We start from the raw sequence: 26,428 nt of genomic DNA, 5'->3' as shown, positions 1-26,428 counted from the left end.
AAAGAGATTACATGTTGACCATAGGAAATACCTTTGATGAATGATGTATGATGAAAACAATGGAAGAGCTTTGAGTAGCTCAAACTCTATCTAGTCCTACGTAATCTTCAAAATCGTTTTAATGATATAAAGCTGAAGAGCAAAAAGAAAGTATAAAGCCAAAAGAAACACACATTGCAGCACAAAAATTGAAAAAACCAAATCGTCCTTCAAATAATCATTATACTGAGTTATAAGACATAACACAGCATAGTACTAAAAGCAAGCAGTAAATTTAAAATAAAGGATATAGAAATTGAATTAGCTTAATCTAATAAGATTAGTATTTTTATTTAATTTTTCCTTAATTTTAAGAACTACTCTTCTTAAAATATGATGTCATAAACATTACCCTTAAAATCACTTAATCTTTTTCCAATATAAAATATTTCACCGTGAATATTTCCCATTTGTTTCATTTAGAGATACGTTTTTGTAGTGTGAGTTTTGGAAAGGAGTGAAAAAATTGCGGTTTTGTGGAAGTGTCCGGTTTGCTTTGAATTCAGTTTGTTTCTACACGATCAATCTCACAGTAAAACTTAAAAAACTGCTAGAACAAATATCAGAAAGACAAGAAATTGCTTCCCAGATGTCTATTCATGCCTGGACTGGGAAAGCCATTATAATGAGAATCAGAGTTAAAAGGTCTGGGGCCTTACTTGGCCTGGAGGTATTCTCTGAAAAAAACCTGTTTTTCCTGGTGGAGGAGTCACAGAAAGAACTGACCCCTTGAACAAGGTAAATGAGTTCTTCAGAGGCTGGGAATAGATTCTTAGGCTCAAGATGCTTTTTGGTCTTTGTTATTTACCCATTTCCTTCAGGTTAATGAACTTCAGCAGAAACAAGAGCTGGAAAACACCACTCTCACAGTCTCGTAACTATGGTTTAGGCACCTAAAATGCAGGTCCAATGCCTAATGGCATCCATTAACACACTTTCAGTAACACCTAAGAACCCACAGCGTGCACCTGCAATGAAGCAGCTTTGCCTCCATTTTTAAGCATTATCAACGCCTTTAAAAACACCCGCTCTTAGGACAGACAACTGAAGCTTTGTAAAAACAAGAACACGGACGGGAGATTGAGGAAACAGTTTCAGAGTTAATCTGATCCACCATAAAGCAGCATTGCCTGTCCCCATCAGTGCCCAGCCACTCCCGGGATCGGAAACAACCCCGGCTGGCGCTGGACCGGGGCCGAGCCCAGCTGCTGTCAGCACAGGCCAGCGGGGCCGGGGGATGCAGGAGGAACAGCCCAGCTCCAGAGCAGGGCACAGAACTCCTGGCACTGAGAGGACTCCTGGGACTGACCCCACCGGGACACTGGGACACGTAACCCCGAGCCCACGCAGCAAACTGACTGCGCAGGACGCGCACTGGCAGAAGTTCAGACGTGCGGAGAGGAGAGATCTGCTCCGTGCCACAAAAACCCGCAGGCCGAGTTTTGAGGCAGCCCGATTTGCACCGAGTAACTGCACGCTCAGGTACTTCTCCAGCCTCACTTCATTTGGGACTACAGGCTGGGGGTTCCTTTTCCCTTTGGGCTGGTTTGGGAGGCTTTTTTTTTCTCGGTTTTGTTTGCTAGGTGTGGGGTGTTCTCTCTTTAATTAACAAGTTGCTATGTAACACCTTCTGCGTGCTAGTAAATATTGAAAACTAGAGGCAAGAAATAAAACAAGTGTAAAGCTGCAACTACTAATAAAATTGTCTTGGGGAGATATATATAACTGAGATGCTCAGTTCACTCAGATTCATGAGTAAACACCATGAATTTTAGCCTGTGTGGAATGCTTAAGAATGAAAACTGTGACTCCTATAAGAAGGGTGGAAAAATGCAAGGAGAAATCATAAAAAAACCAGATGTTGCACTTATTCGTAGTAAGGAATGCTGTGTACAGCAATAAAGAACCTTAAAAGGGCAACTGGATGACAGCAACATTTCTGAAGTTTCTTTGGATTAATTTTAATAAATATCAGGTAAAGGCAGGGATAATTTAGCTGTCTGAATTACTGGATTATGAATTAAATGGTTCCTTTTAACATTCCGTACTCAAACCACAGTCCTATTAAGCGTAAGACTCTAATGTGAATTTTTAAAGAATGAGAAAATATTATCAGTTCTGCAAGTGATTAAGTCTAGCCCAAAGAGAACATGTAAGGCAAATGCTTTGGAAAGCCAGCTTTTTTGTATAAATGACAGATCAAAGTGTTATTAGTAAAATTATATAATCCTGTTAAACAGGATCCTGAAAAAGGAGTACTGAAAGGCAATTTAGATTCTACCTCTTCCTTAAACCACCACATTTTATTTATTTTAACTTGCAGGTCCTTGCAAAACTCGCACTAGCACGTACATTCTTTTCTTGCCACTGAAATCACAAGACAGGACAATCAGGTTTGTTATCACAAACCCCTCAAACACAACACACACATGCACACGTTTTCCTTGGGCTGTGGAATAGCAGTCTTCTGCATTTCACACAAACTTTAAAAGCAGAGAAAAATTCTCACAAATTTATCTTCTGTTCTTCACTGACGACTTTAAAAAAAAAAAAAAGAGAGAAAAAACCCCTCACGCACAGATGGATGGAGATTTCTTACATGTTCTGCACTCTGTATTGTCACCACAGGACCACCTGCAGTCCTGCACTGTCCAGAGAGGTGTTCTCAAAAACACCTGGGTAAGCTGTTTGCCCAAGGACTACGTGCTGGAGATGAGGTAATTAGCAAATGAAACTATTCCTAGCACTCCTCCTTCAACATTAAGCGCAGAGCTGCAGCAGCAAGCTGGCACCTGGTACAGGGAAATGCTAGATGTGATCATTTCAATTTACACATTCAGCACTACATCCCATATGCTTGTCAATGTGAAAGTGTCAGTGATAACAGAGATACCCTAAGAAACTGCTCTGTTGAAATGCTGACATGAAGTTTTTATGTATGAAACAGACCCTCTACTCTGGACCATCTGTAGCTTCTTCCTTTTCTCATGGGGCATGTGTTGGCCATAAAATCTTTCCATTAAAAAATATATTAAAAAATTAAGCTTGAGTTTAAAGGGAAAATTAGAAGCCCTTAAACATCGTAAACCAAATTTATATATAAAAGTATTTTTTATATAAATACACTACTTGCTCAGCAAGAATAAAAAACAAAAAATGCCGAGCAGAAAAAGTTTGCTGCAATTAGATACAGCAAAATTTATAGCTGTGCTGCAAAATTAAAGGAAAGTATCTGGCACTATGACTTGTACTAATACATAAAATTAAACAAACTGGCAAATTATGACTGGTTTTGTCTCTTGACTCTTTGGTATTTTTTCCATGCCTGCATTCTGTACACATCTTAAACTCACAGGTGTTTTTTCCAAAATGCTTTCCAACGATTTCACAACCAGAATTTTCTTAAGTACAACAAAAGTAGGAAGCTCCTTTTGTGTGAGGAGTGATGAGTTTGCTGAATTAGGTGACCGACTAAGGCTAAGGAAGACAATGCAGAGAAGCAGAATAATTTCCTCTGCACAGCTGAGGTCTGTGAGGTGGCGTCGATCATCAGAAAAGGATGATGGAGAGGGTGGAGGGAGAGAACAGGATGGAAAAATTTACAAGGCAGCAGTATTATTTACTGTACTCCTTAAATGATCTGAAAATGCATTGAGAAGTAAGAGATGGAGAAATATGCTCTATGATAATGTCTTTAAAAAGTAAAGCTGATAAAAGACACGGAGATTTGTGGCCAAAGTAATGCACTCAAAAACCCCAAATTAAAACTTAAATACTTATTTTTAAATCCTAAGCAACGAGTCAAGAAATACCTACTGGTACTCAATGACAGTGGATAACTAAGAAATGTACACTTTAAGCAGGCTACTTTGTGCATTTAAGTATTTTGGCATCTTCCTCTGAGACCTCCAGTACTGACTACCAGTGAAAGAAAAAGATCTGAAGGACTGAGATACAATAGGCAATTTCTGTCCCAGTAAAAGCACATGCACTCTTAAAATCCCTAAAGTAGTCTTGAAAGGGCTAGTTTATCTGGGAAATGGACCCTTTGGAAAGATCTTGTTTCTCTCTTCATGACAGAAATCAGATGCAACTCTGGATGCACCCAACCACACCCTTATAAAATCACATAGGCTGTCTTCATATTTGCATTTGTAAACCCTTGCAGACAATTTGGGATACCCTTCACCATCTTCATAACTAAATCAAGGAGAATCAGGCTCTAGATACTCTGACTTTAAATGACAGGGTCGCATAAAGGAACGTTAATCACGCCAAGTGTCAAACTGGTACTGTATTCTAACAAAGTTTTAGACCAGTTTTAGACCAGTTTTCCATCTTGAAAACAAAATGCCCATTCAGCTGGCACAGCAGTTTACCAAGCTTCAGCGGATGCACAGTTCTCACTGTTTTTTCATCTGTTTAAGGGTGAAGCACCCTGACAGCTCCACCATGACCTACACCTCTCCCAGTTGTCAAATGCCTGGGTGACATGGCTCAGGGAAGAGGCTGGGGGAAAGTTCTTCCTAAAAGAGAAAGAAAAGCTGTCTCCTTCTGGTCCTGCCTCCTGCATCAGTCCACCACAGGGGTGCCAGAGAGACCACAAGGGAGCTGATGGAGTGCCAGAGCAGGAGTCAACACTTCCTCCCACCATCAGACGGACATCGTGCAGCTCACGCCGAGGTGTGCACGAACCCTCTGTGGTGTCAGCTCGCCAGGCAGGATCGTCCCCCTGCCCAGCTGCACGGAGGGCACCCGCAGCCTCGCCCCTGATGGGCTTGCCAAGGCACACTGCCTACTGCAAACATCTTCCCATAATTAAATCTTAATACTTTCACTCTGGAAAGCAAACAGCAGACACAGAGAAGCTGTACACATCTCCTCATGCTCCAGAGACTTTTCTAAATAACTTGTCAGCAGTACTAATTGAAAGCGTGTAACATTAATGTTAACAGCAGACATATGATCAAAAATACAAATTTTCCATAAAAAACTGGAATTTGTGAAGAGGGAGGAAAGATATGCATGGGCATTTATTATTGTCTGATTTTATTGTTTTAAGCATTTATTTGGGATCTAATTTAGAAATTGCTGTTATGCATTTTAACCAAATGCTTTATGAGTGAGGTTTTTTCCTCCCTTTAAACAGCATCAAAGCCTTCCATTAACCTTATCAGAGGCACTCCAAGTTCTGACCTCCTAAACACAACAAACACAGAAAACAAGTGCAGTGCTTCTCCTAAAGTATCTGACTGTAAGGTCTAGGTGTATATTCAAGTGACACGGGCAAAGCTGACAGCTCTAAAAACAGACTTAATAGTTTAGGTTGCAGACATGCTATTGTGTTGTCAGCAGAACAAGCACTCTTGTAACCTTCAATACTTTGGTTGAGGAAACTGAAAAAGTTGAGCTTGAAAAATGGAGGGAAAACAAAATTAGGCATTCTAAATCTAGGGAAGTTAGTCTACTATCATCAAAAGGAGACACCTACGTATGCTGCAGCTCTAATTTAGGAGGCATGACTTTATAAATGCTCAAAGAATAAAAATAAGTTTTAATTGAGCATATGTGTTCACACTGTCAAAATATATATCTCTATATCTCTATCTATACATGCATAAAACTACGCAGGTTTAAGCTCTAACTATGCAGGTAATTTGTTGAAAAATTAATTCACAATGAAGGGTATACATGTGTGGGCATTAAAACGGGAATTGATTCCAGAGGCTTTTATTCCAATATCTCCTTCACTTTTAATTCCCCCAGGTTATCTTAACAATGTAGCATAATTGAGAACTATTTTCATGGAACAGTAATTCTAAATAAGTGGGATGCTGCAGATGAATTGTATGTCTAAAAATTATTTTATGTCTAAAACATGAAATATCACGCAATGAAGATAGCATCTTTTGCCCATTTAAATGCTTAACTGGCATAAATAAATACATATTAAAAAGTCCCTCTGAGAACAAAATTTTTAATTATCAAGCTTCTAGAACTATCCATCTCATGCAGGCCAAACCAAGGTACCACAAAAATATGCACTGTCTTTTTACTGATAGAGATATTGTTAATACTCCAGACAATTGTTTGTGAACAGCTAACTAACACCACCCTATCAAGATATAAACATGTTGCCAAAAGAGTCTCAAAATCTTCAAAAATGAGATTTCCTTGTGTTATTTCTTCATAGTGCCATTGGTAAGAATTCACTGGCCCTGATTAGACAAGAGTTCCCATTTTCTATCATTCCATTTTTACCTGCCTAATCAGTTGAACAAAAGTACTTTATGTAAAATGATTCCTTTAGTTGCCTTAGCTACAAATCCCTGCAGTATTGTATAATTGAAATCTACTCACGTAAGTTAGGAATAATTAGGCCCCAAAATTAAGCCAAACACAAAGTTAATTCAAATAGTCAGTTGCTGTCATTTCAATGGTTACAGAGTTTTATTGTTGCTTAACATCCTTGAATGCTTCTAAATGCACCTTTTTTTTCCCCCTGTTACAAACTTATCCCTTACTCCAGATGGAAAGAGGATCAAGAGAATTAATTTTGAGTATGTCATAATCATTCATACCTTGACCAAAGATTTTCTTTACTAGTTTTTCCCAGTTATTGTCACTGGATTTTTCTATTTTATTTTTAATCAGCCATATAACAAAAGGGAATAAAAGTAATCAAAACAGATGAGGCTCTGAGGTAAGTAAAGTTAGAGTCACTGAATCAGTTACAAATAATATTAACATGACGACAAATATTTAACAGTAAATATTCAGAAAGTCTCTCTTCATACTTCAAAAAACCTTTGGTAAAAAGAAGTCAACATAGAAATATAGTTAAAATGGATCCACAACAGATCTAAGAGATGGAAAATAATGCATCAAAGAGATAAGACTAAATATCATAACAGGAATTGTTCTCAGGACTGAGTCAGGAATGTTGGTTTATCAGCGTGAAATTTGAAAGAATTTGGACGGCAAAATAATTGCTACATTGTTACATATAAAGCCTAAAATAATTGTTACATTATTAGATGACTTTGTAACCGGTAAAGGAAAGACTGCCGGGTAGATGTATTTCTGTTTTTCTGTCGGCTCTCAGTTACACTGCAAAACAAAACACTGTATCATAAATCCTTCGAGACAGCTTACTCATGGATGACTTCCAGCCTTTTGTATTGTGATTTTTATTTTTTTTTTAATGTACAGATGCTTTTTATATATAGGAAGTTTATATATATTTAGATCTTCAGAGTAGCATAAAGATAGGGAAGATTACTGAGCAGGATTTGAATTGAAGCCCTAAACCAATCAGTTTATGCTTGATATAATATGCTGATAGATTTTTTCTTTTTTTTCCAGCTGGTGCATTAATACATGAAGTGATGTTTCGTGGACCCTATCCATCTTTATGGGTAATAATCCACATCACAAACCACCAGTTTGCCCTCTAGTACTTTCCATGCTTCACTCTTCACGCATGCCAGTTTCATCTGTTGCAAATTAAATGATGCAAAAGCGTAAGCAACAAACTGCTCAGTTTTGTTTACTAAAAGCATATTTATCTAAAGCCACGAAAAAGCATGATCAGTCCACAGTCAGAAACCCAGACTTTTCCAATAGACTTTCAATGGCAAATGCTACAGTGTTGCAGAATAGACACTTAATTCATAAAGTAACATTTTGCAGTTGGAGGCGACTCACAAGCCTAAGCGAAATGAACAACCAAACCCAATGGGAGAAATAACTGTGGAAGGCAGATCCAGTCACATGTACAGGATCAGCGGCAAAGAGGAAAATCTGACTGAAGCTCATTCAAAAGATGGTTAAAACACAAGCGATATGAAACTGCACTGAAGCCTGTAAAAGGCAAACATTTCCCACTGCTTTTCCAACTGAAAGTGCAGCACGCAGGCGAATCTGGTTTCAGTGTCAACTTCCTCTCAGGTTTCCTAAATGAATTACCTAATTCAAATTTAACAAGAAAATTGCTCCAACAGCACCTTGCATTAATTGTGCTTTCTGCTGGAAGAGAACAAAACTGCCTAACTCCTGAGAGAGACATCCAGATCCCTGACAAGGGAGAACACAAAAGCCAGCTTTCCTTCCATCGTCAAGATCCCTCATAAAACTCGCCGAGTGCTGTATCCAACAACTGAAAGTTATGTGGTCCCCCTGGGCTTCTCACATGTATGGGTTGCTCAGGCAACAGATGAAAAAAAATTCATTTTGCTTCCCAACTAGTCTCCCCCACACATCTTTTATACACCAAGAAAACACCAGGATTATTATACTAGGATAAATTGAGAAAACAAAAAGAATTAAACATTCCCAACCACCTGGACTGGTCCAAGCTCAGAAGGAACAGCCAGGGAATCTCCTCCACCACTGCCAACATCCTCGTGTACACTTACAGGGGTTACCTTGATGTCACTGGGACATGAATGAATTGTCTCCCTGACTGAAAGATGGAGCCATAAGCAGAGCTAACATTCATACAGCTCCATTTCTTTATACTTCAAATGAAAGCAAGGAGGTAGAGATTATAGAAACACACAGAGCTTTAGCACAGTTGGGTTTTGAAAGCCAAAGGAGTAGTTTGAGACTCTTTCAGGAACGGTAGATTTGGAACACCTCACACAAAAGGATTTTTTCAGCTCCTACTATCAAAAAGAACTGCATATTCAATTTACCATACTATGACTGTGGATTTCAGGTGTAGCTCATTTACAAAGGCACACATACAAATTATATCCTGTGCTGAAAATGTAAAAAATTTAGTATTCCTGGAAAAAAAGAAATTATAATTGCAGAAGTAACCAGTATACTTGAGTTTCATTTAAAATATCAACCCAAACATAATAAACAAACAAACAAAAATAAAAATGAGCGATTGTAAATATTCTTCTACAAAAACAACGTTGATGAATAAAGATTACACCAGTTAACCACTGCAAAAGGTCAATTTTTAAGGGTCTTCCCCATTGATAGGAGCTCCTACACTATTAAGCACCTTTATAATGGGAGTATGGATGGACGAGTCAAGAATTTCCCTCTGTGAATAGTTTTATCCCCTCTTCCTCACATAACACAACCCGGAACGCTAGCACAAACATGGAAGCGGGCACATACATGAAATGTATTTTAGAGCCCTTTGTGTAAGTTGTTCTTCTGTAGTGCCTTCATCCTACATATGCTTCCTGCTATCAAGACATCCATCCATGCAATATACAATTAGCACAGACTATTACTTTCTGTGCCATTTACTCACAGAGGTAGACCATGAGCATCAATGGATCTACTTGCAATATAAAACCCATTATGTGCTTGTAGAACTTGGCAACAAATATTACATCTAAAATCATTATACTTTATGATAATTTTTATAATCTGATCATAAGGACACTAAATGCAATAAGAAAGCCAATGCTGAAGCATTCATTGATTGTCAGATGCTTCAGACAGTTATACTTACATTTTACACTATGACCTGAAAGTACAATATAAAACAATGTTAAAACTATATAAAAAACCTTGTTACTAAGACAAGCAGCATTCTTCCGCTCGACAAAAAACAGAAATGAAAAGTAATTAAAGATTTTTAAAATGCAACTCAATAAAAACTGAATTATATGTTTTCCCATATTTAGTAATAGAATACTAATAAAGCCCGTTTGCTTTTTAAAAGACATGTCCAAATTCTGCTACCATATTCCTGCAAAGGTCCCTTTACCATAATAAACTAATCTAAAATATTCCCAGATTTACATTTAACAAAAGAAAAGGCCCTTAGGCAAGGATGTCAGCGCAGGTCAGCTGAAGGTTAAACAAACCCCCTCGAATTGCACTGGTCACCAGCACAGCTCACCTCACCCACTGGGACCCAGCAAGGTCACAGCAACCGAAGACAGCAAACTCCAGCAGCAGCTTAGAGGGCTCTAAAAATACAGCATCTGCCCTTAGCACAACGCTCTGCACTTCTATCATTTTACACACTACAGGGTTTTTTTTCCCCTTCTGAACACAGAGCCCAAGAATATGCAAAATCTCCCCTCAAAAAGGAGAATGTTTATCAGTAACTGAGAAGACAGCATACCAAAATAGTAATATTATTACTCATCTCATAGTAATTATGCATTTATACTCTTTTCTTTGCTTAAATTGTAAGACTCCTACATTAACACTTTCTAGCAAATTTTCATTTAAATGTAAGTACAGTAGTTAAAATGATTCTTCATGTGTCCTTCTACATGATTCTTCCACATTTTGAAATAGTGGTGGTTTTGCTTTGGTTTCAGGAATGTAATGTTACAGCACAGAATCCTGCAGACCTCACTGCTCTGGGAATATATAAAACGTTATTCACTGCCAGTATGTTAAAGTATCTCTGGATTTTCCGGGCAGTCTGTCAGTCTCTATTTTCTGGAAATGCAGTTGAAAAGCTTAACAGACATTCTTCTTTAAGAAGAAGTTGGTCTTGCTGTTTATATCAATTTTTTTTTTAGAAGGTATGTTGGGCCTCCCTCAGAAAAGAAAAGAGAGATGTCCCAGATAAGTATGCACCAGAAAATCTCACTGAAAAATGGCATGATCTTTCAGGACAGAAAACAGGACCCAGAGCAGCAGTTGCTTACTTCAGAAAAATCCTGCATAATCTGCATTAACCAATTTAGAAAAAAATAATATTTGCTAAAGAACCCTAAACCATATCAGGTATACCTGACATAAATAAAGATAGCATGAAGCTCATTAATGAGTGATCCTCCAAAGGGTGGGCAATTCCAGTCTGGCTGGGTGTGCTGGTGGATGCTTTGCAACCTCTGTAAACCAAGTGGTTCCTACTAACTGGGTGCCTGACAGAGCCTCACTGGGATAAATTCCACGGCTAGAAATTAAATCAGTGCTCCTATTTGCTCTGGTGTGACTCCGTAATGCATTTCACTCCTTGCAGAACCTAAATCCAACTAATTAACAGAAGTTGAATTCTACTCTAGTCCATGGTACAAGTTTTTTATAATTTTTATCCTGGGCAAAGTCCTGCTAAATACTCCTAGAAAGCATGTAGGAAAGCTGATGTGCTTTTACAGTTTGTTCAGTACCTGTGCCATGTGCTTTAGACACTCCACATCTGAGTGGCTTAACAGGAAGCTGAAAGGCTGAAGTAATACACTAAAATAGCAAATATCTTTGCAGTGGCCCAAAGCACGTTATCTGTATTTAGTATTTTCTTTAGTAAATGCGCTAACACTGAATATGCACTTAGAACTGCTTCCAATTCAGCACTCAGCTCTTTGGCTGGCATAACTGGAATTTAGAGGAATACATCCTTTTCAGTGTCATGCTCATTAAAACAAATATTCAGAAGCAAAGACAAGCTGGTTTTCTTTAAATAACATTAATTCTATTTAGGAAAACAGAATTAAACAGATATGAAAGCCTGCTGCTTCTTCCTTTGGACAAAGCATAGATAGCAATTCATAATGAAATGAATTTAAATTGTATTAAACCTTGGTTAGAATAAAATGCTAGCAAAGAAAATTATTCCAGCGCTTCCAAGGCACTTGTGTTTTTCAAGCAGCAGAAGCGAATAAAAACAAGCAACATCAAAAGTTCGTCAAAAAGGTGGACTTTGTAAGCAAGATAAAGCTTAAAATACCGAAACCTGCACCGTCCAAAAACCAATCTTCACCAGAATGTTTAGCTCTGACATCTTTTTTTATATGCATATTAGTGTATCTGTCTTAACTTGCTTGAAGAGAAACCAATAATACGTATAATATGCTTTCTACTTTGCTTTGCTATGGAAACAAGACATGTGTGATCTCACTCTCTGGCTTTCTGTATTTTCTCAGATAATTTTTAACTTGTTAGATGATTTCACCTAATTAGGAAGGGGAAAAAATGAAGGAAAAAAAAAGAGGTGGTGTCAAAAGTAATTAACTTCCTAGAGTTTGTAGGAAACAGGTAAGTAAAGCTGGACTCAAAGGCATGGGACTGAGCAGGAAGCTCCTCCTGATGGTGCGGGAGAGACACAGGGTGGGACAGACATGGACAGGGGAGAGACATGGAGATGGGACAGACATGGAGATGGGACAGACAGGGACATGGGACAGACATGGGCATGGGACAGACACGGGGTGGGACAGACATGGGCACGGGACAGACAAGGACATGGGACAGACAGGAACATGGGACAGATATGGGCATGGGACAGACAAGGACATGGGACAGACAAGGATATGGGACAGACATGGGCACGGGACAGACAAGGATATGGGACAGACATGGGCTCTGCCACAGTGCAGAGGGAGCTCTGCTCTGCCCCAAGTCCCCAGGCCACCTTCCCAAGGCCAAGCCAAACTGCTTCCCAAGGTAATCCCTTCATTCTGCCTTTTGCAAGAGAACTGTAGTTTGAAAGACATGCCTATGTAGAATGTGCTAGAAAAAGGGACAGAAAAATAACTTTCAGAAATGGGATTAATAACACTTCAACCCATGATTTGAGCTATCCATTCCTTCTCCCAGCCTCATCTCTTCCTCATTTAGGGCTGCAATGCTTGCTGTTGAGGGCAGTAACAACAAACACAACAATATCGACTTGTTGTTGATCAGATGTACCAGCAGTGTGTCATAACTCAGTGTGGTTTTCCTGTCCAGCTGTCAGCACTTGTCTGTTCCAGGTGCATTTCACCTGAAGGAACGGACTGGTTCAAAAGCTATCCCATGTGGACTGCATAGCCAGGAAAAAAAAAAAAAACAAAAAAAAAGCAAAACCAAGACCTTATCTGAAGATACAATTCTTGTTTGGATAGGTAACACTAAAAGAAAATTACAGCCTTCGTATAACTGTGCCTGCTTGCTAATTCCCTGGTGAGTTAAAGTTAAGGCTGTGAGAGTAATAAAGCCTTTTCTTGATTGGAAAAAGTTTCATTATATGAATAAATGAATCACTTGTCCACATCCAGGATCATTTCACCCCCCCCTACCCCCATTGAACTGTACAGAAACATTAAAATGTAATAGCAGGGAATTCAGCCAGGTTTTATCTCCCCCAGTAACTGCAACAACCTTCATGTACACATCAGATTTCTATAAAAAAAATCCTACGTTCCAAGCAAGAGCATTAAAGATTTTCTTATTTCTAGCAGAAGTTAGATGCTCTTATTTTAACCTTTGTTCATGTTCATACTTCCAGGCATGAAGTGCTACTAAAGCATGTTATACTTGGCATCTCTTATTACTGAAGCAGAAGGCAATGTAATTTTGTGAGAAAGTGTAATAATGCAGTATTCATTTTTCTTCTGTGGCTGGAAGCCAACTCTATATTAATATTCATTTCCAGTATACAGAGCCACAGTATTTCATTTATTTTAAGAATTTACAATTAATTTGGTATGATTCTGTTATCTGTTCCCAATTTCCTTCCCTGTTTCTTTTAGCTGAAAAAGCAGCTCTTGTATAGACTTTAAAAAAGTAAATTCACAACTGAAGCATCAAAAGATTGCTACTGGCTACTAAAAGCAAGAAAAACAGGGACAGAACAAAATGAACTTGAAATATTACAGATTACAATGAAAATTAACTTTCTGCAAATTGCAAAAATTCAGTCTGCAGAAGTTCTCAGTTGACTTTTCACTTTCCAAACGCAGCAGATAAAACATTTTAAAAGATTTTTAAAGAGTTACAGTCTGCAGTTTGCAACTGTAACCAAACCACAAAAAGTTGTTCGTCCGCTTTTCCTTTTTGCTTTCCAATGTTTTCAACCACCACACAGCATTAAACTGCAAGCACCTGAATGTTTGTAAAATTCATTTAGGAGACAGATTTGAAACAACTGTAGTAATACTAATACTAATACAAATAATAAATTAATGTTTCAAAACTTCAGGAAAAAATCCATAAATAGATGTCTCAACTTCCTACACCGTAGGTTTCACCTAGTGCAACCGCTTTTGCACTGTAAGTGCATTTATAATTAGCAGCAGTTATTACCAAGCCAGTCAGCCATACAGTCTATAATTCCAACCTCCTAATACACATCTACCTTTCTAACCTGTGAAAGAGGCTGGAAAGCATTTCCTTTCCCAGCTGTTTGCACTTACTTTCCTGAACAGGTAAGATTACAGCCAAGTCCACAGCCTGGGCAGACACTGAGAGGGCAGCGAGTACAGCAGCTCCCAGATCAGGAGTCCCACCAGGGATGAAACCATCCGAGAGCTGCACTGGGGAACGCCAGGTTTCTACTACATCCTGGCAATATTAAAGGAGGGGAGGGATGGGAAACTGACTGTGGAAGCTATTTAAGTGAAATGAGACCTCCCCAAGTTCAGAAACTGCCATGAAGACTCCGAGGACGCGCTCCCTGAGAGATGTGTACGTTCACACATGCAGGTGAAAAGTCTATTTCAGCAAAGCTCGTCTGCCAGCACAAGCCGAGCTGCGCAAGTCTAGAAAGAAAGCTTAGGAAATTACACAATGAGTGTGGAAGTCTGCATAAAATATTTGAATTTTTAATCTTGGGTTTTGTCATTTTTAGGGACTTTTTATTTATATAATAGTTCCTTTTTACTTATACAAATTTAGGAAGAAAGAGAGGAGGAGGCAGGGTAGCTTTTCAGAAGTATTTCTAAAAGCCTGGCCTTAAAATTCAAGGAATTTTGACAGAGTAAGGTGCATATCTGCTTTAAAAACTGGTGAGATTATGACAAAGATGCAGCAAGGAAGTCTATACATTATACATCAATAACAGAATAATGTGATATGGAATGGAGATGCTATTTTATTACTAAACTAATCTTTTCACCTGCAATCTAGTCAATCAAAATGTTTACACCCCAAAATAGCCTCAAGTTCTATATGAATATTTTTAATTAAGAATTCATAAGTCATGTTTTCCTTTTCATTCGTGTTCCTGTTTATTGAAAGGACTACAAGAACAGCTGTGGAGACAGACTAAATGGATTAAGTATAGTTTATGAAAAAAACAGTTCAAGAATAGACAATGCATCTTCTTTCAAAAATCTTTTTCCTTCCTCATCTCTTCAATTTAACAGCTATTTTAAATACATTTGATAGCAGTGAAGTATTCTTCCTTTGTCTAAAAAAAGCAAAAATATTTTCAAGTAGATGCTATTTCTGTATGAACTTTGAGTTTTATTTCCTGAAATTTAACTTGCATAGCACTAATCTTAATGAAGTGTTTGCCATTTCGTTTTCAGTGAGCCAAATGAGAAAAGGAAAATGGGTATTTCATTTAGTTGTTTTATATCACATTTAACATATCCATACATTTCTTCTAAATGGTTGTGCAATGAGAATCGAAAAGAAAGGATAAACAGGAAGAATCCAGAATTAAGGCACCTACCAATCAAGGCTATTAATACTTCACTTGCCTGAACATTGCATTTCAATTTCAACATATGACACTATCAAACCTAAAAAAACCTATTTTCTTCTTTTCTTCATTAAAAAGAGACAATTTGAGTCTTATGAATTAAACCTAGAATATAGAATAAGCTACAGATACATTTAGTTTGTCATCCTCAAACTTCAAATTATCTTACAGAAATTAATTGTACAGTCCATTTAACTCATCTGCAAACCCAAGTAAAAATAAACTAAGGCTTACCTTCAGTGCACTGCAGGAAGCTGATAATGAGCAGAAACCAAAAACTTTGCATTCTGCAGCCAGAAGACACCATTATTGATCCCTGTAAGAATTTTCTTTGTATTCCTTAATGAATCCAGTTATAAAAGCCCAGCATCATCGAAACCAGTGGTCTGCATTATTCATCTTCATACCTGGAGTAGCAGAGGATTTGAAAGAAAAGGAGAAAAAAAATCTATTAGTACCTGAGCACCAATAATTTGGAATACCAAATTTTATTTCATACAAAGACAGAAATTTTTAGTAAAAGCTCAGAGTACACCTGCACTGTTGCTGGGAATTTGGCAGGGTTTTGGGATGTAATCTCTCAAGGTCATTGATCACTAAGCACAATGCCAAATAATGTTAAAGTCGTATGAAAGCATGAGTTGTATTGATGTATTTGCACTAAGACACATGAAAAAACCCCAAAAAACAACAGGAGAACATTTGCACTGAATATAAGAAACTGGACCTGTACATGAGTCTGCTAAGCTTTTCTGACTCCACAAATGTGACAGAATCTGCATTTCCCTACCACAGAGAACCACAATAAAATTAAATCTAGGGCACTACCATATTTCTTGGGGATTTGAAACATGGAGGGACTGAGAACGACACAGCAACTCTTCTCAGCAGGAAGGCTGAGCAGGTCTGCTCCCTGCCATGGCTCTGGCGTTCCCTTCATGCTACACAAAGATTGCTCTCCTTGCATGAGAAAGGCAGTAACAGCTGCTTTGCTGACAAAATACCCTGCTTGGTGAGGCAGCCTCTTCATGTGACTGCACAGTTAGCTGTATTTCTACACAATAAACATCTTCAGAGAGAAGGGAATAAACAACGGATGAGACCTTCTCCTGTCCTTAGCCTTCGACAAGTTTTGTCTCCTACTGAGAAACAGGGACTGAGCTACTCATGTAAACGATGTACCAAAGGAAGAATTCTTAAAGCTATCATTTGCATTTGAAAAATATAATTACAGTGATAGAGTGCAGTAGCTGTGGTAGAAGATTTGACAGCAGAGTGCTCCCTTTTGCTAATGACTCTATTCTCTCACCAGCCAGCTGAGTAACTACTCACATCCTCTTCCATATCTCACTGCGTGAAGCTAGGTCATGCTTCAGCCCTGACTATTAGAGTTTGGGAAGTTAGAGAAAAATTAACAGCCATAGAAGAACACATTATTTAAGTAGAAAGCTGGCTCTACACATTGCATATATGTGAAACAACTCTGGAGAACCCTGAACACTGCAGCAATCATAGATGCAAAGGGCTGAGCCCGGTGTCACATTGGCTTGGTCTTTCCAGGATGAACAAACAGGACTGCATGGATGTATTGCTGAGATATCTGAAATTAATCTTACTTTAAAATCATTTAACAATGACTGTGTAAAAATTTAAGTGGCAGGATCTAAGGACCACTTATGATTCTTACAAGTACTAGAGCATGTTAAGGGCCTTAAAAATACTTTTACCCTTCAGGCAAGAAGTGGAAAGGACGAAGAGCACAAAATGCCAGATACAGAAATTCTATGAAAATTTGATAATTTTCAGAAGTAGAAAGTGTATATTACTCAATGTTAATCATAATCAGTGATAAAGTTTGTTCCCTGAGCACACAAACAGCAACAAGCCTGACACTTTTTTCCCACAAGGAGAGAAAGATGGGAATTAACAGAAAACATGGAACAATTTCACCGGCCCTCAATGAAGGCAGTGTACCTGCAGAGATTATTAAATAGCCAAGCAGGTTTCTTTACTTGGCTCCTCTTTAAGAGAACTGGAGGCACCTCTCTCACAACCCAAGTGTGCTTGTGAGATTCCTCACACAGGGAAATGAAAGAAAACTGACATCTGAGCCCGTATTATTTTTTGTTTATTGATACATAAAAATGAACCCTTTTTTCCAGTTTCCAGCTACAGACAGGTGCTCTTCAGTCAGGCACTTTTTTCCCACAAGAAGCGGGCAACAGCAAACCGAGCGCGGGACGGGCAGAGCGCGGCTCTCCCTGGCACACACCCGTGTGCCCTGAGGTACAAGGTGTGACCTACATTTAGATAGTGACACGGGACAACCCCGAAGAGACAGTCACATTCCAGCTCTAGATCTTTTACTAGTCCACAAAGTCTGCAAAGGATGCACTGCATTCAGCAGAAATTAAAATTGCAAAGGAGCTCCTGCTGAGTTAAGAAGAAAAAATTGCCACCATGATCTCCAAAAAAAGCCCTGGAGATAGTTCAGCTGGAAGCCTGGGAAGAGTTTGGATTAATTTTTCACCTGTAGCACCCAAAGGAAAAATCATAAGACTATTTCACACACACTACAGACTAATCAGCGTAATTTCAGTAAGCAATCAGAATAATCCAAGAGAATAATGATGAATAATAATGGCTAAAAATGAAATTAAATCAGCCTTCTGATTGCTCCCAGTCTGTCCAGAAGATTTGGATTTCCTGAGACTCGGGTTTTATCATTATTTCCACAACATATCGCTGCACTCCAAGGTTTTGAGATATCTTTCTCCAACTTCAACTGGACAGTGACATCCTTGTACTTTATCATCCTCAAAGTCATCACTTCCTTGAGGGCCTTTTTAAATTGGAGGGGGGAGGAAAGAGTTATGTCAAAAATAAAACCAACAATCAAAGCATCACTCACAGTAAGACCCAGCATCTCCCAAGGAAATAATTGCAAAATGTATGCCAAACACTTTTGCCTATTTTTTTTTTTTCAATTTGAGTAAGAGTCCTCGACCATCTAAACTGACTTAGTCACTTTTATAAGGACCCACAGCTTCTGAAAATATATTGATGCCTTTATAATACCAAAACCGGCAGAAACTATCCAATTTAGATGAAATCGTGAGCACTTTAAAGGACAATTTTAAGGGTTTTGTGAAATATATTGTTCTCTTAGATTGCTGTAGCCAAAGACATAGGATTTAACTCAGTGTGTTGTTGCAAAAAGAATTAAAAATAAACTAGCCCCTGCTAGATTATTGGTAACACAAGTTTATCTAAACCCCTCAAAAATAATGAAAAAGCGTTTGAAAACTGATGCAATAGTGTTTGGGTTTGCTTCTTTTCTCTTAAGTTAACATGCTCACAGCAAAAATATTTTAATGGAGCCTCTGTATTTGAGAATCTCTGTGTGGCTCCAAGTAAAAGAAGGGTGCAGTTGCAACCATTCATCAGCATAACAAAAAGTAAAGCTGAGAAAGGCATCCAGACATGGGCTGGAGCCAGAGAGCACTCGGACTAAAGACACTGCTGTCAGCCACATCCTTCTGACCATCCATCTAGCAGGGATAGAGACTGTCGGTGGCATCTCACAACAACAACAACAAATCCCAAACCAAACGAGAAGCAGCAGGAAAAGATGTATTAAGTTACTTCTTTGTAAACAGAAAAAGGAGACCACAGCGAGTGGCTGTCCTGTGCAAATAAGTTATTTCCCCTTGGACCTTAATAAACCTTTTCTCTGCATCGCTGTCTGCTTCAGCTTGTGGGTGGGGCAGGGAGAAACTCCCTAGAGAAAAATCTTGCTTGAATTTCAGAGTGCAATAAAAGCTGCCCAGAAAATTTCACTTGTAACTTAAATCCCTACCTCTGGGCCATACTGCAATCTCCCACAGGGAAAAAAAAAAAAAAAAAAAAAAAAAAAAAAAAAAAAAAAAAAAAAAACCAACCAAAACCCCAAACAACCAAAAAAACAACCCCGTGCTGGAAGTAGAGTGGTTCACCTTGTTAAGATTCTTCTCAGATGCACTTCTAAAGAAGGCTAGATCAGGAATAGAAATGTTAATGTTCAAACCTGTAACACTGCAAAGGTACTGGGCATCTCTTCATACTGTATTCATAAGCTGTGCTCCAAGTCCCGAATTTCTCAGTGCCCCCGCCTCGCTTCCTTGTTCTTCAGTGCTTCTGAACCTCCTTCCAGACGGAACACGACCGCTGCAGAATACATGCCACTGCTGGCCGTCCCTCTCCCCACAACATTGCTCAAGAGCACCCCAGAGATAAGAGAAAGCTGCTCCAAGCATGCTCCTTGAAATACTTTTATCTTTGAAGAGAAAGACCTCTAAAGGACTGCCGCATCCCAACTCTACTCTGTTTAACCTTCCCAAGGTTTTATTTTCAAAAGCCAAAAAAGGGTCTCTTAAGAGCTTCCGGACAACTGACACAGCATGCTCAAAAGCTGCCTTTTCCCTCCTGTCCTATCCAGCTTTTCAGGCAATTAAGACAAAGGAGAACACAGAGATCTTTCCAGCTAAGCAAGGATGTTTTTCTTTAGCTAAGTCATTCAGACTAATGCTGATGTATTTGAGACTATAGTGCCTAATTTTCCAAATCATTTTAGAAACACCGCAGAGCACTTGCAACCTCAGTGAAGCTTTAACATCCCTATTACAGAAATAAGATTTATACTAGCTTTACAGATGATGAGGCACAGGGAGGTAAGGAACATCAGGCATAGCTGCACAGCTCATACATGCCAAGGAACTAGAGGAACTAGGCAGTCCTTCTTATAAATCCTGTGTGACCTACCCTGCCACACATGCAGCACCCCCACTGCCTTTCATAACCCAGTTTATGAAACTGAGTAATTCTCATAATATATATGAGCCATTCTGCAGAGGAAAGGAGGGGGAAGAGAAGGCAAGGGTGAGTAGATATATATTCATACAATATAATAGACTACTTAGCCTCCTGAGAAATCATGTGTCCACGTGCTTTCCCATCATGAGGCCTTCCCAATTTAAAAAAACAACAAAAAAAAACCCACAAAACCAAAGCCCAAGAAGTTAAATTTATTATAATCTATAACGCAAGAATTTAATTAGAGAAGAGTGATTAGTAAAACTGTCTAAGCCGCATTAGCAAAATACTCAAATGAGACTAATACTGTTTATGATCCAAGAGCTACCATTTTCTACATATCTGCAATGAGATCCAGCTCTAGTTTTCGACATCGAACATATCTTCAGATGCATTCAACATGAGTTATTCCTAAGTTCTCAATATGCTTATTCAAAAATTGATTTGCATTAATAACTCCACATTAGTGCTACAGTCCCAGATTGCAGAAAATCTGGTTATGAGTTTTAGCTATGAGACTTTATAAAAAAAAAACCCTGACAACAATCAAGATTGTGCTGATCGAGTTAGCCTCCTTCTACTTCCTATGGTAAACAACCAATGCCTGATCTGCTCCAATGAAACCAACTGCATATTGCAAGGTGAAAGGAAAGGCTAACTCTGATCCATCTAAAATGGCTAACAAATACTTCCTTTTCATTAAAAGCAATTTAATGCTCAAAAGGTAGCAGGGAGTCTTATCTACACTTCTGTATTCAACAGTCCCTATTAATTGTCACCTTGAACGCTGGATTTCTAACCCAAAACATTTCTTTCCAAGTTACATGGAAAGAATACAGTATGAGGGAAGGGAATAAAACAGTAAGAACAAGACTTGACCAAGGTCATCCAATCTTGCTACAAAAAAATTACTTCAATGCATTCAGTTGCATTGTGCTCCGTAGTTACATGCTCGCCTGATGAATGCCTGAAACAGTGAGCAATAAATGCACACCCTAAAATTGACAAAGACCCCAGAAACACCCACACCCCCCAGCCTGAGTTGCTAGCTTTCAGTGTAATGGATCATTCAAAATATCCATGCAAGACATGGCACTGAACAGTGCACTGACACTATTTCACTAGTGGAACATCACAATTTAGTCCATCAGTCCCCAGCACCCCAGTGGTCTACCACAATCATTCACAGAGAAAATAAATAGGATTTGAGAGGAAAAGACAAAGATTTTCCTTTCTCATCAGCACTCTAATTCAGCCTGGCCTCACTCTTGTGTTTTACAGACACGTTACACAGCGGTCCATTCCCAACAAGCCAGCTTTGCCCCTTGTTAACACAGCATAAAGCCTGGACACTCAAGGGAGTTTTCATTCAATAAGCCGGCAAAGTAAACCTTTGCTAGCGCTAATAAGAATGGCTTTTTTTGGCTCCAGGCACTCTCCTTTGCCAAGTCTGAATTTCTCTTTCTGCCTTTGATAAATGCTCAGCATCAAGGAGGGGTGGAGGCGGATGGAGGGTGTCACTCAATCCTCAATGCAAATTCCCCGTATTTCACCTGAATTGACACCATGCCGCTACATGAGACCACCTTGACACAGACAATGCAGGTAAAACCTTTCCACCATTTCTGCCCTCTCTGTCACTACAGCTTCCTAGGGACTCAAAGATAAATCCCCACCATGCAAAGAAGGGGGGAGGAAAGGGATGCTGTAAGTCAATTACAACTGTTATCGGCTGTAACATCTTAGTGTCATGCTGAGCATGTTAAATATGCTGATCACTGTGGACACCAGAGGCATAGTCTGAGGCTGTTTGCCATTCTCTTCATTAAACTGCAAAACAAATAGCTCTCATTTTCAAACCTATGTAGGACAGATTTTATGAACATCAAAAATAAACAAGAAAATAATGAGTATATTTACAAAAACACTGAGAACCATATGACAAACCTAAAGAAGCAATTGTAACAGCTGAAGAAAATTCAAAGGCTTTTCAAACTTCTCAGAGAAGAGAAATCCTCAAAATAATCTATTTATATTAAAGATCTCATTTCTTTCCCATGGAAAAAAAAAAAAAAATCACTAGACTAACATCAACCAAAGACACAGCAGTCTTGAAAGACAGGAAACTGTTTGTTGACAGCCTTGACAAGGCTTTGCAAAGGCCCGTATTTCTCAAAGCTGTTATGCCACTTAGCTGATTTTGTGTTTTTTTTCCTCCACTGTTTTTCACAGCTGAGAACTTGTTTGAAGTGGAAGTAGACTGAAAAACAAAACAAACAGAACTAAGTCCTGGGACTGTGGTCAGACAAGTCGGTACCTGTGAAGTGACATGGTGTTTCTCTAATTGACTGCACGGATTTCAGCACACCTGATCTGCTTTATGGCCATGAGGCCCTGGGCTCAGGCAGGGAGATGAGTTCTGATACTGAGCGCTGAATCCAGCTCTGGGCCTTCAAGATAAGAATTATGTGGACCTTTTGGAGAACATCCAGAGGAAGCCACAAAGATGATCAGAGGGCTGGAGCACCTTTCCCATGCGGACTGGCTTAGACAGCCTGGAGAAGAGAAGACTTTGGGGTGACCTTATAGTGCCTTTCTAGCACCTAAAGGGACACATGAGAACTGGAAAGGGATTTTTTACAAGGGCCTGCAGAGAAAGGACAAGGGGGAATGGCTTTAAACTGAAAGAGGGAAAATCTAGAGTAGATGTTTGGAAGCTTCTCTTCACTGGGAGAGAGGTGAGGCACTGGAACAGGACTGCTGATGCCACATCCATGGAAGTGTTTAAAACCAGGCTGGATGGGGCTTTGGGCAACCTGGTCTGGCAGCAGGTGTGCCTGGCCATGGAAGGGGGGTTGGAACTAGATGATAATTTAAGGTCCCTTCCAACCCAAACTGTTCTAGCATTCTGCCTTTCACAGCTGACACTGAATAAGACAACTCCACAGACAGCACAGAGCCAGCAAAACACCCACGCATTACTAACTTCCCAAATAAAATCAAGTTACAGGCAAGAACAGACAAGAACACATTTTCCTCATGCATGTGCAGCACTTTTATTCCTGCTATAACCAGGTTAATGGGGGCTGTATAACCCCAACCCACTGGACCCCTTGGGGGATGGTTGTGCTGCAGCCTTGGCATTTGATATTCAAGCACAAACCTCAGTTTGGTAGCACCAATTCCCTGGAAACTACTGCACTGGAAACTTCTTTTCTGGGCAATCAAAAAAAGATTCATGAAGCTGCTGGTTTAACATTCATTTTAAAGCATATGCTTTCCATCAGTTGTACTTATGATAATATTAAGTGGTCTCTATTCAATATAAATTATATTGTTCCAGTTTCAGGAACAAGCTTGAGTGTGCAGCAAAATCACTTTTGATTGTTTAAAAAGATTCTGTCAAAACCCTTTGTTATCAGGGAGACAGCAACTCTTTATAAGCAACTGAAAAATATTTACCATTTTAAAAAGCCAGAAGCAGTGGGCATATAGCTACAGTCACCATGCACTGGGTGTAGTTTGGGCGGAACTTTGTTTAAGAGAGGAATATTGTTCTAACGTTAACATCTGTGACACCATGGCCTAATCACTGTGCAGTGAAATATGAATCAAAATCAACAGTGGCACCTAAGATGGAATCTCTGCTCTGTTTGGCTCACTGCACTGAATCTGTGACTCATAAATCATTGTTACTGGCCATTCAGTGAAATCAATATTCAGATTCCCTCTTGGTCTATACATATGACCACTAAATGAAATAATAATGACAAAGATCTATCATATATTAGGTTATCAATATTACCAAAAGGGTTTTCTTGGGAGCAATGAGATAATCTAGGATAAAATACATCAGATGAGCATGCAAAGAAATGTCGAAAACCTGTGACTACATACAGAGAGCAGGAGAAAGTAAATCTAAAATATTTCTTCTTCCATCATAAGCTGAAGTATTAGAATTTATAGCATCACAACAATGCATTTTTTGAAAGACCATTTCAATAATGCATGCTTTTAACCATGTTTTAAAACATCCTGTACCTAAGCATTTTTCTTTTTCTTTTTTCAAATAGGCCCTTCTTACATTATTCCTAGCTTTGTCTCTTTTCTCTGAAGCGCTATTAATATTACCACGATCAGAGATGTTCTCTTTCCAGCAGCCTGATGGCCAGGACATTTAGAAGACCACATTTTACTTCCACTAAATATCTCCAGCACCAAACAAACTTCCAGGAGTAACTCCATAAACCTGAATTTTCCAAACCATTTACAAACCATTTAATTATTAAAAGGTAGTGGCTCATGCCTTGCACAGAAACCTGAGAAGTGCTGTGTGCTGCCATCCCATACTTGGCCATGAGCCACTACAAAATTTTTAATTTTGACAGTAGAAGTAGAGAAGTCTTTAATTGCTTGCTAAGCAGAAGAGATTCTCCAGGCAAGTATGACTTACAGGTTGAAATTCCACTGAAATTATGTAAGCCTTTGGAGGACTTCTGTGTGGACTTCCTAAGTACAAAAAAACAGGCAGCGCCAGAAGACACATCTTTCATATTCACCCCTTTTCCATACCAGTAGCACTTAAGAGGTTGAAAACCCTAAAATCATGAAACAAAAATCAACAGACTCCTTTGTTTTTTCTCCCCTTATAACTGGCTTTTCTCATACACACATTCAAGACAAGAACTCAAGGGTGAGAAGCCCTGTATGACAGCACTGCACACACCACTCCCCTCCTTGCACCTACACACAGATATACTACTGAATCACACACCTACTGCTTGCACATCATCAAGGACCTGAGAAACATATGAAATAAATTTGGCAAAAAAATCTACAGGATCTATTCAGAAATTCTGATTCTGCAATAAAACAAGGGATTCAATGCTCTTAATGGATGATGGGCTCGGCAAGGATGTACAAGTTGCCGAGGTGCATAATAGTGCAATAGCGCTGTAGTTAAGAGTATTTTCTTGTACAATTTAATAAGCAATGAGCATTAGTGACAATTCTTAACTACGCAAGACAGCTGAATAAGTACCAGTCATTCATCAGAGCTGCAAAATTCTTTCAGTTGGGGAAAACTGGGCTTTCTTATTTATTCAACTATAATAGAAAAATAGAAATTATTTCAGTTACTTTTTACTCCTTTTGTAGAAAGTCTAAGTCAGTAAACTGTAATGATTACATCTGGAAAAGTTACAAGGAAAAAGAACACTAAATTATAATTCAGCATGTACCTGCATGTACCACTGTTTAAAACTCTTCTCCCTAGCAGTCTACATAACATTTTCTCTCCTGCAGAGAAATTTCTGAAGAAAGAAAGGCTCCCCATGTATTTTGGAAACAGTGAAGGTCTCTTCCACGCATGGTGAAAAGGGAAGTGCGAAGTGATATCTTTTAAATATTAAACAAAATGGAATATGAGTTATCTCCAGCACTGCCATGCCAGCCACTGCGAGCACTTGAGGACAAAGTATCCTGAAATTGCTTTCATGCGAAGAATTTTTAAAAAGAATGAACACTTTTTAAGGTATTCAACAGAATGAACTCTTTCCACTGGAGTGACTGAAAACATTACATTTCCTGTACATTTTATTTTTTAATCATCCATAAAACACAGATGAAATTTAAGATACATTTTTAACACATTTTTTAGCAGCAATGTGACCTCTGATACTCTGTGGTTTCATCAAGCAGACCAAAACCACACATCTACAATTTCTTTTAAATAATATAGCTCTTGATGGCTCAATGTGACAATGACACTGTTACTCTGGAAAATATCCTGTTTTTCTTTAATTAGGTTACATTATGATTTTAGATGATAAGTTCTTTAGCCCTTCATGATTATAAATACTTATTGGCTTTTATTTTGTATTCTTCTACTAGAAATTAAAGAGAATTGCTTTTTATTAAAACCCTGGTCTTCCTGCATTCTGCTGCAGTTCATGAACTGTATGTACAACTAATGAAAAAAAAAAAAAAGTCTACATTTGTCTATCACCAGTATTTATAAGGGAGAGAGTGGAAAGATGACAAAATTTTAATAAGAACGTTATATTATAGTAGCAATAATCTAGGTGTTTTACTGGGAAGTGAAGTGGATTACCGTAAATGAAATTTTTAAATGTCGTTTCC

General features: G+C 38.6%; 1 protein-coding gene across 20 annotated transcripts in view; it reads right to left on the bottom strand.

The window, feature by feature from the left end:
• The window catches only part of ADGRL2 (adhesion G protein-coupled receptor L2), a 176,487-nt gene that overhangs the window by 109,453 nt on the left and 40,606 nt on the right, over window positions 1-26,428 (bottom strand). For all 20 annotated transcript variants that reach the window (XM_058421843.1, XM_058421831.1, XM_058421833.1 and 17 more), the window contains exon 2: window positions 15,671-15,843. In XM_058421843.1, coding sequence (XP_058277826.1) covers window positions 15,671-15,743 — 73 coding nt within the window. In that variant the 5' untranslated portion in view covers window positions 15,744-15,843. The remainder of the gene's footprint in view (window positions 1-15,670; window positions 15,844-26,428) is intronic.

The sequence above is a fragment of the Hirundo rustica genome, chromosome 9 (assembly GCF_015227805.2).
Source record: "Hirundo rustica isolate bHirRus1 chromosome 9, bHirRus1.pri.v3, whole genome shotgun sequence".
NCBI classification, from domain to species: Eukaryota; Metazoa; Chordata; class Aves; order Passeriformes; family Hirundinidae; genus Hirundo; species Hirundo rustica.
The sequence above is the reverse complement of the archived record's forward strand: the minus strand, read 5'-3'. Positions and strand labels throughout refer to the sequence as shown.